The following is a 12,085-nucleotide window of genomic DNA, read 5'->3' as shown; positions in this document are numbered from 1 at the left end:
CAATTATTTATCACCTGCTGTGACTTTTGACAGGTCATTGAGCTTGTGTGGTCATAGGCACTGGTTTCCTCAGCCATAAAATGAAGGCACTGGACTAGATAGTCCCCAAGATGCCTCTCCTTTGATCTTTCCTTTTGTTTTTTTAATACCTTACCTCCTTCTTACTACAAATTTTAAGACAGAAGGGCAAGGGCTGGGCAATGGGGGGGGCTAAGTGATTTGCCCAGGGTCACATAACTAAGAGAGTACCTGAGGCCATATTTGAACCCAGATCTTTCTGACTCTAGGCCTGGCACTCTATCCACTGTGCCCCTTAGCTATAAGATTTTGCAATCTCACAAAAGTATCTCTGGGATCACAGATGCTACAATGACTACAAATCCCTCCAAACACAGCCAACAATTTTAAAAAGCCAGGCACCAGACAAGTCACATCCACCCATGATCCTCGCTGTACAGCTTATTATCCTTAAGATATGCCAGCAGAAAATGAATTGGTAAGTACTCTGTCATCTCTGGGTGACCAGGAAGTCAGGGATCGTGATGGCTCACATCTGTAGCCTTTGCTCTTATGTTTTTATGCTTCAGGCTTCTGTGAAATAAAGCAATAAAATTTAAGAATACAACAATAATTAAGTTCCCGTAAACTACAAAACTTCAACCAATGGTTAAAAATGAAAAGTCAAAATATCAAAGTGATTTGGCAAAGGTTTTTTTTTTCTTTTTTAAAATTTAAATTAAAAAAAAAAAAAAGAAACATTCACACATAGAAACTTATCTGTTTGAGGGTTGGGGAAGTATTAAAAAGAGTGAAAGATTAAAAAATGAAAGTAATCAAGCCCAAATAATGACAAAAATAGATGTATTTTCCTTAAATATCCGAACCATACTATTATGAGGCATTCATGTCAGTTCCATGTCTGTAACAATGTGAAATACAAAAAGAAAAAAAAAAATCAGATACTGCAACTGCTTTAACACCCAAACCCTGCTCTGCCCACAAGGCTCATTTGGTTCCCCATTCAGCAACCTTTCATTGGAAAACTACAGTGTGTCGATGGCCCGCCTTCCTCCTCTTGGCCTTTAAAGCTCTTCTTTGGTCCTGCTCAGTTTTGTGCTGTGTTCTTCTACAAATGCACTCAAGTGCTCCAGATCTCTCTGCTCTTTTTCAAATTTAATAGGGTTGTTTTTGTCAGTGCTAGGGGCAAAGTAGATGGTCGGAAACCCGTCCACCTTGTAGTGGTCATTGGTCACGTCATTGGCCGTGGCATCCATCTTTGCTATGACCAGGTTTTTCTGATGCTTGTACTTCTTCCCCAGTTCAGTGTACACGGGTTCTAGCTGCTTACAGTGACCACACCATGGGGCATAGAACTCAATGAGGACATCTGACTTGGGGTCCATCACTATGGAGTCAAACGTCTTCCCCACCACAATCGTTACAGGCCCTTTGTTGTTTTTGGGGACAGGCTGGGATTTGACGATTGCCTTTAGTTTTCCTACAGAGAAAAGGAGACAGATAGTCAGTATTCCACAGGTCCCATTGTAATGGCCCTAAATGGAGGATCTTCTCACCCTAGCAAGCCTGACTAGGCTTATTTATAGTTCAGCCAATACCATGTGAAATGACCAATTCTGAGGTCCTATGGCTCCGCCTTAAACTCCCACACCAGGATTTTTGGGATCCTATCCTTAATAATCCATTCCATAGGTTAAGGGGACTATGCCTTAACCATCCGCCTCCCCTTTAAAATGTAAATATCCCTTAGATATCTCATTAACTCTCTCCCTCTCCCCCAATAAACCTTTGCCTTCTGCCTTAAATCAATACTATATATTGTTTCAAAGGCAGAAGAGAAGTAAAGGCGAGGTAACTGAGGTGAGGTGACTTGCCCAGGGTAACCCAGCTAAGAAGTGTCTTTGGCCACATTTGAACCCGGGATGTCCCATCTCTGGGCCTGGCTCAATCCAATGAAGTACCTGGTTGCCCCCTCTTAAAGGTAAATTATCAGACTCATTCTAACATCCTAATTAGAAAATAGCAAGCACACATATAGACCAGGACTGGAAACTTTGTTATTAGGAAGAAAGGGGCAGGGCTAACATGAAAGCATTGAGGATAACAAAGTGACTGCTCCAACACAGCTATTTGGAGATAGAATATTTGGGAGGAGTGTGCTTTTTGAAACCTGATAGCAAAGGGGAAAAAAAAACACATCAACACTTCATTTATCCAGTTCTATTAGGGACTGGGAGAGGGGTAGGAAGAGAACCACATAAGTGAGTTTTCAAGGCAAGTAAAAATAACAAAGTTGTGTTTTATTTTTAAAATTTTGGATGGATTCAAGGAAACTCAAGTCTTTAAAGAAAACTTCTCACACACAATCTTCTTAGAGGATTACAGCTATTTTTGCTTATTTTGTCACTGACAAGGGTCAGCCAACTGGAGAAAAGAGCCTGTCTTCCCCTACCCAATTTTGTCCTCACAGACAACAGCACATCACACACCATTCCAACAAGGTTAAACAAGCATATAAAAACTAAGACTAAGGGAGGGGCCAAAGGGCTTTCCAAATAAATAAAATACACAAAAAACAAAAACAAGTTGTATAAAACAAAGCTTCATGGTTTCATACATAATACTTTTTAAATCTGTTCTTTGTATAGTCATATTTGTTGTGTGTCAACTTCAGAGGAACAAAAAAATAAAAATCACTTTAAAAAAGCATGTAAGTTTTGTGTTTTGTTCTTAGTGTTTAGCCTTTATGACATCTATTTTATATGCTCAGAGTCCTTTTTTGGTTATTTTCTTCTGTACTATTTATTAGATAGCTAAGATTGCCTGAATAATCATTCTATGCATGAGTGATTATAACTGTAAAATAGATAATGAATCTTCTATATTTTCAAGCAAAATTATGAAGAAATTAATGCATTATGCATTACCAAAGGGAAGAATATAATGGAAACTATAATCAGTTCTTGATTATGGTATTCCGTAAGGGAAAGCTAAGAAACCCACCACATAATTCAATAAACATTTATTAAGCCCTACTGTATTATGTGCCAGGCACTTGCTGTAGGCTCCATAAGATGGCTTTGTTCTAATTGCTGCTGCTTTCTTCTGCATTAATTTTGTTCTCTATAGTCAGGAGAAACTGAGATCATGTTCTACCCTCTCTGCTTTGCAAGAAAGCAGAGGTACAGCCTCAGTTCTCTGACCACAGGAGGAAAAGAGGGGGAACACGGGATAGGTGGTAGAAAGTTTCCCCTTATGTTAGAGCTTTCTCAAAAAGGAGAGAGTAGGACTAGAAGCATACAGAAAATAATTAGCACCAAAGATCTCTGAGATTTTATTTCATCCAGAATAAAGAATTATCATTGAGGAGTAGCTAGGTAGGTGATGGATTAAAAGTCAGGCCTGGAGTTGAGAGGCCTTGGGTTCCAATCTGACCCCAGACACTCCCTAACTGTGTGATCCTGGGCAAGCCACTTATCCCCAATTGCCTTGTCTTTGCCACTCTTCTGTCATAGAATTGATACTAAGACAAAAAGTAAGAGTTAAGGGGGGGGGGGGAACAAAGAATGGCCTTGTCTCTAAAATCTTCACTAGACTCCAGGATTTCACCTACGAAGGTCTTCTCAACATATAATTTTGTCATTCCCAATAACTTACCTTTTTTAAACGCCAACACAAAATCCCTGAGTATATCAGAATCAAATTCCTCTGGTTCCATGGCATACTTCTTGCCACCCTCAGCCAGGATAGCTACATTGATATCTTCACCACTGTCACTGAGTCCCAAGTCCTTTACTTCAGAAGAGTAGTCATCCTCATCAGCAATGGCAAAGGTGTATTCAGGGAAGTCCTTAGCAACTTCCAGGACCTTGTTCCTCCAATACTGAGTAGCTGAAACCAATTAGAATAAATGACAATTAGTGAGAGAGCTTGCATCAAATGCTTCTAGCTTCATAAGATGCTTATGGTTCTACTTAGAACATATGCCAATCAGGCATAAGTTTTGAGTTTTCAATGTACAGACAGAAAAGTTTAAGAACTGATGTGGGCTGAAATGTCCCACAAACCCTGCCAAATAACTATAAACAATCAAAAGAACATGGAAACAACAATGAGTTGATTAGCATGGGGCCACCTTTCAGATAAGACACATCAATTAGATTCACAATTATGAGAAAACTCCTCACATCAATCTTTAGATATAGCCTGGATCCTTGGTTGGGGTCTCTGAAGAGCAAACACAGGTGGTTCAGTACCCCAGTCCCACAGGACCTGGTTCAAATAACGCTCAATTTCCACACTTACTGTCTTCCTTAGAGTCTGTGCAGAAAAAGAGCAAAACTAGACTGAAGGTTGCTCTAAGGCAGTGATGGTGAACCTATGGCACACACTCTGGAGAGGGTTGCTCCTCTTCCCTCTCCACATGCCCCTGAGGACATTTCTCTCGTCACCTGCCCCTCTGCCCAGCAGCCCAATGGGAGCACTTCCTCCCTCCCCAGTCTGGAGTAAGAGGGTGGCTCACATGGAGTGAGGTTGCAGTTTGGGAACTTAGTTAACATATCATTAACATCCCGTTTATACTTCAGTTTGCTTTCTCCTCCCCTGTGGGCAAACAGAGTGAATCATGGGTAAAGCTACAGACCAAAGTGGACAATGGGTGAAGGGCCTTCAGATCCCTGGAAACACAAACCCATTTCTTAGTAACTAGTCAAGATTAAAAGCATTCCTGGGACCCCTGTCCACTTTGCCTACCATGCTCACCCTTACTTACCATACTAGCTAGCTAACTGTCTACAGCCATTCTGTTACTATTTTCTCTTATAATAAAACTGGTTCCTCATAATGAAGTTAGTCTGAGCAGTTGATCAATTCTTTGGATAAGATCCAATTACCTTACTCACATAAGAACTATACTTTTAAAAATGAGACACCAAAAAAAGCATTAAAAAAACTGAGAAGAAAAATCAGAAGAGGACAAAAAAGTAATTTGTTTCTATTTTGTTAAATGTAATATATACTTTAAAAAAATGATGCATAGTAAAGTTCACAGTTTCTTTACTTTTAGTTTGTTAAAACAAACAAACAAACAAAAAAACCCTTGCCTTCCATCTTAGAATCAATACTGTGTATTGGTTCCAAGACAAATGAGCAATAAGGGCTAGGCAATGGGGTCACAGAAAGTATCTGAGGACAGATATGAACCCAGAACTTCTTTTCCCTGGGTCTGGTTTGGTTTGATCTAAAAATAATATAGGATGGTGTTTGAAGAGATCTCTTGGGAAGATGTAGGAAAAGCTGACCTGATGAATCACACTGAATAGTTGCAGCCAATTTGCATAAAATATCACAGCCAATTAAGCTATTTGGGCATCTAAGAATTAATAAAAATGAACAATCTATTGTTAAGGGTCCAATTTTTACCATTTTTTATCTTAATTTATAAACATTTTCTTCCTGACCAATAGCCCTTTTCACAGTCAAGAACCCTGATCTTTTACATCCTTTCAGTTCTGAGGTAAGCACGGACCTGTTTGTCAATGAGATGTTGCTATAGGTCAGCTAAGATAGATAAACCTACCTAAGTTATCTAAACCCACGTTCTCCTCCCTCCACCCTGGATCCCTGGCTCCAAAATGAGTCTCTGGGTCCAGTCTCTACCTCCCTTATATAGGGCACAGCCCAACCGACAATTGGTCTCATGCCACAGGATGGCCAGGAATCCCCCAAGATTCCAAGTGTCCAACTACAAACTGTGCTCACAGGCATGGCTTCTTGCAAAACCTTGCAAAACTTAACTTAAAGTCTGGTTCTCAATCCAGTGAACCACCTAGCTGCCTCCCAGTTTCATATATAAGCCTGTGATTCTTTGTATATAAGAATCTTTTGACCAGTAGGTGATGAATTTTTAATTCCATAAATTTTTCATTATTTAATCAAATCATCAACTCAAAATTTTAAATTCATAATTTAAAAAACCTAATCTTTTAAAAGGAGATAAGTAAATTAATGTCAAGTAAATCAAGTGAGGGCAACATATGTATTAAAACATATTAGAAGGGAAGCTAGGTAGCCCAGTAGACAGAAAGTCAGACCTGGATTCAAATCTGGCCTCAGAGATAGTTCCTTACCTGTGTGACCCTGAGTAAGTCACTTTACTCCAACTGGCTAGGCCTTGCCACTCTTCTTAGAACTGATACTAAGATAGAAGGCAAGTGTTTTAAAAACAAACAAAAAAAAAAAACCCAAACATCCTGGGGCCCTGAGCTAGATGCCAGGGGACCTGGCTTCTAAATCCAGTCTGTCACTGACTCTATTTGGATGGCCCTGGACTTCATGGGGGTGAAATTTCCTCATTTGAAAAATTCCTATGGTGTCTTCCATGAGATATGATTCTGCTTTAAATCTAAGTTGGATGACTCCTGGTAGAATATGCAAATTGTTACATAAGACTAGAGATGGCATAATGAAGAGTGATTCTGAAGGTGTGGAATATGTCACCACAGAAAACATTTTTCTGGTGCAAAAGGTATAGTTGCAGCTTCAGTCACTCCCAAAAGGCCATTAACCTTCAAGGACCTCTGAAGAAAGATTTAAGTGGTGAAGTAGGTGATCTACTGGACAAGCATCTGCACTTACCAACTCTATAGTCAAAACTGAAGTCCACAGTATAATAGACAACCACCAGAGGCCGTTTAGCATATCTCTTGGCATCATTGGAAACTGTTCGATGACCAACTAATGGCACAGCATGCTTCACCAAATGATCCTTGATGGCAGCTCCATCAGTGGTTTCCTGCTTCAAACATAAATGACTGACATGAAGTACAGTACCATAGAAAAGCAGAGCTGTGTCTGAAAGGAACACTCATACTTCATCACTAGCAGAGTTCTCAGCCAACAAAGGACAGAAAGAAGGGGGATGTGATAGAAAGCTGTTTACTCTAAAGGGCTTTACTGCTAGAAAAACTACCCAAGTTAGCAAACATAATGGCCGTGCTTACAATAAATAGCATTATTACCAGGTTAAATTAAGAATCAATATTTGGATCCCACCTGCCCTTCCTGAAAGAGGGAAAACCAAGAAAGGGATCATAGAGAGGAAAGTGATCTTTTAAAACATGATGGCTCACCAAAGTCTCTTTCAGTTCTAAAATTCTAACTTTACTCTATGGGAATTAGCAAACTCCTTAGATGGGTAGATCCAAGTCATTATTTTTATTAGTAATAAGATCAGGCATTTATTTTTTATTATCATCACCACCAATTCATTTACATCCAAAATAAAGAAGTGAAACAGAGGAACTACTTAAACTCTCAAATGGAAAAAGCTGAAGAAGACCCCGAGGTCACTGAAAATCTTCACTTAATAGAAATTCCAGGAATTATAAACCTAAGAAGAAAAACAGTTGACAAAAAGAGCACAGAAGTGTCAAATTATTTTGAAAAGCAGTTGGGCACATTTACAAAGGGATTACAAAAAGCCCTTTTGAGTTTAATTGCACGAATTCAAATAGCAGACCAATTATGCCAAGAGACCATATCAAAACACCTATTAAGCACCATGAACAGATAAACGTTCTCCCACAATATCTGGCAGAAAGTACAAAATATTTCAGCCCTGCACAGAGCATATGGGGCAGCTACTGCCACAATAAGACTCAGAGGAAGAAATATAGAATTAGCTACAAATACTCTTAAGAACAGGCATCAAACTCCAGCATGACAAAACACCACTCTGACAGACACCACCATGACAGAAATAACTGAAAGCTACAGAGGTTCTGAGGAAAGAACACTGGATGAGATCAGCAATATTACTACATCAAATACAATTGATCACATCAACATCTAGTTAATTCATATGAAAGAAAAATGATCACCATATTGTCCAATAAAAGGCAACAAAAAATAAACCTACAGAAAAGAATATGGAAAACAAAGTATAACAAGAAATCCTTGATTCCCTCAATCAGCCAAACTGAAAACAAAAGTCAGGTCAATTAAAAAAGTCAAAACAGCCCAAAGAACAAAATCAACTATTTAACATCAATCAAAAACCTTACTAGAGATGTAAAAGTAAAAAAAAAAAAAAAAAAGTAAAGAAATCAGAGCAAGAGAGAATGAATTCCTCAAGTAGAATATGAAACATTTCTGGTCATCCATGCAGTTGAATCACACAAGAGACAAAAAGCTTACACGTTTTAACATATCAATGAAAAAAGTTACTATCAAGGGAGGTGGCTGAAAGCTTTGCTGGCTTCTCTACAAAACTGGAAAGTGGCTAGCAAGCATACAGCCCAATTTCACCTTTAAAAAAAACACCTGACCTTCCATCTTAGAATCAATACTGGTTCAAAGACAGAAGAGCAATAAGGGCTAGGCAATGAGGGTTGAGTGACTTGGCCAGGGTCACACAGCTAGCAATTCCACTTTTCTTAAGAGAAGGCGTTGCATATCTGTTACCAAAGGATGAGAAAAATCATAAACCTTTATTTGTGGGCCAATTATGTGTTTGTGTATTTTATATAAAGTATTCACAACTTATATCATGAAAAAAATTTCTATAGACAAGCAAAAAAACCAGGGATGGCCAAGAATTTTGTGGGGCTCAAATGAGATAATAGATAAAAAGCACTCTGTAAACCTTTAAGTGCTATACAAATACCAGTATTTATTATTATTGTCTCTAGTCATTAGACTTCCTGCCTGGTGATGACTTCATTCCCTGAGCCTTCTATTGTAACTTATAATTGTAACATATTTATAGAGCACTAGAAGTGCTAGTAAAAACTAGGTTCTCTAGGGGGAAAAATACTTAATCTATACTAGCACTTTCTTAAGCCTAGATAACTTAGAAAATTAAGCTGGGATTTGTAGCAGATGTCGATTTCTGAGGTATAAATTGCTCACTCTGAAAATTTAATAATCAAATGTCCTAAGCAGTTTCAAGTTGGCCCCTGAATGCCCTTGGATGTACCAAAAAGTCCAAAGGGCTTAAAAAACAGCTTTCTGATTGTGTAATTATTGAACAAGATGCCCAGAAAGTGCCATAACATTCATGCTGCCTTTGATAAAGCAAAGCCTTTGGCTCAGGCTCCTTCCTCATGGTTTTATCACGTAATACAAATATTTAAAAAAGATTCAAACGTAATGAAGAATGATTCAGGATTTGATGCCCACACATGAAAAAGTATAACCTATTTAAAACATGCCCATACAATGTTAAAGAATAAGTGATTTTTTAAATGGCATTTTTTAAATTGGAAAATGAGGGGCTGTCCTTGATTGGGGAATGGCTGAACAATTATGGTATATGATGGTGATGGAATGCTAGTGTTATAAGGAAAGATGAACTGCTTGATTTTTATAAGTACTAAGAACACCTCCATGAACTGATGTGGAATGAAATAAGCAGAACCAGGAGAACATTGTCCACAGTACCTGAAACACTGTAGAATAATCAAATGTAATAGACTCAGCTACTAAAAGCAATGCAATGATCTAAGACAATTATGAGGAACTTATAAAAAGAACGCTATCTACATCTAGAGAAAGAACTGTGGGAGTAGAGATCCAGAAGAAAATATATGATTTATCACTTGTTTATATGGGCATATGACTTGGGGTTTTGGTTTTAAAAGATTATTATAAAAATGAGTAATATGGAAATAGGTTTTGAGTGATAATACATGTATAACCCAGTGAAACTGCTTGTCAACTCTGGGAGTGGGGAGAGAAGAGGAAAGAGACATGAATCATGTGAAAAAAATTTTAAATTCAAGTAAATTTAAAAAAATAAAATGGCATTTTTTCCCAGAGGGACCATTTAATAAGTCCATTATAAATCTTCATACCTTTAAATTCATTATCTCTCTGTTAAGTGGAGTATGTATGGCTTCTGATTGAAAGAGAATTTGCCAAAACATCTTTTTAAAAAACTGCATATGGATGACATCAAGTTTTCCAGTCCCACCAAAAAAAATTTTTTTTAAAGCTCCTTCAATCTGTGGAACTTAATCCTAATGATACCAAAATGCCATTTTGACTTAAATGTGAAAATTTTAACATACACCTGTTATGATTAAAAATGATGAGGGCCGAGATCAAAAGGGAGAATAGTATTTTAATAAAAGCCATGCTGATAGAGATAAACTGACCACGCGCCTGTAAGAAAAACCTATTCCAACCTCACCTCAGCCATTTACCTTCCTCTCTCCTCGAGCTCAGGTAACTAAAGAGGAAGTTCCAAGTCACTTCCCCCTAATTTCAAACAGTCCCTCACCTTGAATACGTCATCCAAAACCGGAAACCCATGAAACCCGTTGGACCACGGGAAATATAGTTTTAAGGACCCCCAGGTCCACAGAAGTTTGTCAAACACTATATTGAGGTTCAATCTTTCCAAATAGAACTAACACACATCAAACAAGGACAGAGGCTGAAGGTGATACAAACAGATACCCTGGTCTTCTCTAGGCAATATATATCATATATAAGGAAATCCAGGGCAGGGTTATGGTTTTCAAAACTTCCTAGAATTCTAAAATCCAAGTTGAACAAACTCAAAGCAATTAACACCTACCCAATACCAGTTCTGATGTGCACCTTTAGTGAGGGCTAGACTTGACTCAATCTAGTTCCTGGGTAGTTTAGGTTTAATACTAGAATAACAGTGACCACAAACAGATGTACTTAAGTTAGCCATAGCAGGAAAAAGATCTTCAACAAGGGTAGGTAGGCACTGAAGATAATGAGATGTAATTTAACTAAGCAAAGCTGCCCATCATGATCTATCTTCCAGCCAAGCATCCAAGAGTGCCTGGAACGCCTTGTGGCTGTATTCAGCACCAAGAAGACAATGTCAACAGCCGAATCTATGAGCCAACAGTCTAAATACCTTTTAAGGAAGAAAAGCCTAATTGGGGGGTTGGGGGGGGGGGGGAGAGTAAAATATTAATAAAATACATAGCATATCATTCTACCACTCTAAGGAACTAAAGAAATATGAATAGTTCCATGCCAAAAAAGAGGAAAAGGTAGTCATTCTTAGAGAACATAAGAAGAAAAAAAAATCTACAGAAATACCTCTGGAATGAGCAGACATCACTTCATGAAGCAATTATTAAGGTTGATAAAATGTACATACTTTTGGATCTATCAACTGTAACAATGATTAAGATCAAGAATGGAATGAATGCCTACATGGATGTTGACACTACTAAAGAAGCTGGCCAACAATATTCTTTTAAAGTGTAGGAAAAAATGGCTGAGGAATGGAGATGTTTGTGGGAAAAGGGAAAATTTTCATTGCAATTCAGCAACAAGTCACTGTTGCCCCAAACTACAGAAGACTTATCCTGAAGAAGTCTGGTCTTAGTGACTAAATTAGATTATCTACTGATGCAGGCTATAAAAACTTATGCCTATCAAATACTTAATAAGACATGACCTGGTGGCTAAAATTATACGAGAAGTTTGCTATGCTTCATCACTGAAAGCCTACAAGTCCCCAAACTACAATTACAGACCTCAAAATATCCTGGAGATCTTAATAAATTATACCCAACTGAGCCATTACACAGAAACATAGCACCGTCATAACCCAATGACTTAAAAAATTTAAGAACAATGTTTTAATAGATGTCACTACCCCCAAATGTTCACAATCTCTAAGATCTAAAACTAGATAAAAAATAAAAAAATCATCATTGTTGTCAGATCTGCTACTAGAATTGTAATACAGATGCTTTTAAGTGAGCCTACAGGAATTAATTAATAGGGCCAACTAGGTGGGTCAGTAGATAGAAAAGCTCTGGAGACAGGAGGGCCTGGATTCAAATCCGAACATAGATGCTTCCTAGCTGTGTGACCCTGGACAAGACACTTAATCCCAACCACCTAGCACTTACTGCTCTTCTGCCTTGGAATCAGTACTTAGCATCAATCCTTTTTTTTTTTTTTTTAAACCCTTACCTTCCATCTTGGAGTCAATACTGTGTATTGGCTCCAAGGCAGAAGAGTGATAAGGGCTAGGCAATGGGGGTTAAGTGACTTTCCCAGGGTCACA

The 12,085-nt window shown here is 38.2% G+C and overlaps 1 protein-coding gene across 2 annotated transcripts in view; it reads right to left on the bottom strand.

The window, feature by feature from the left end:
* Window positions 1-844: 844 nt before the first annotated feature.
* Window positions 845-12,085, bottom strand: part of PDIA4 (protein disulfide isomerase family A member 4) — a 39,670-nt gene continuing 28,429 nt past the window's right edge. The window contains exons 8-10 of one of the 2 annotated variants that reach the window (XM_044677568.1): window positions 6,655-6,814; window positions 3,676-3,909; window positions 845-1,498 (exon numbers count right to left, since the gene is read on the bottom strand). In XM_044677568.1, the coding sequence (XP_044533503.1) occupies window positions 1,083-1,498; window positions 3,676-3,909; window positions 6,655-6,814 (810 nt within the window). In that variant the 3' untranslated portion in view covers window positions 845-1,082. The remainder of the gene's footprint in view (window positions 1,499-3,675; window positions 3,910-6,654; window positions 6,815-12,085) is intronic. The other variant, XM_044677569.1, reaches the window with a different exon arrangement.

The sequence above is a fragment of the Gracilinanus agilis genome, chromosome 5 (assembly GCF_016433145.1).
Source record: "Gracilinanus agilis isolate LMUSP501 chromosome 5, AgileGrace, whole genome shotgun sequence".
NCBI lineage: Eukaryota > Metazoa > Chordata > Mammalia > Didelphimorphia > Didelphidae > Gracilinanus > Gracilinanus agilis.
The sequence above is the reverse complement of the archived record's forward strand: the minus strand, read 5'-3'. Positions and strand labels throughout refer to the sequence as shown.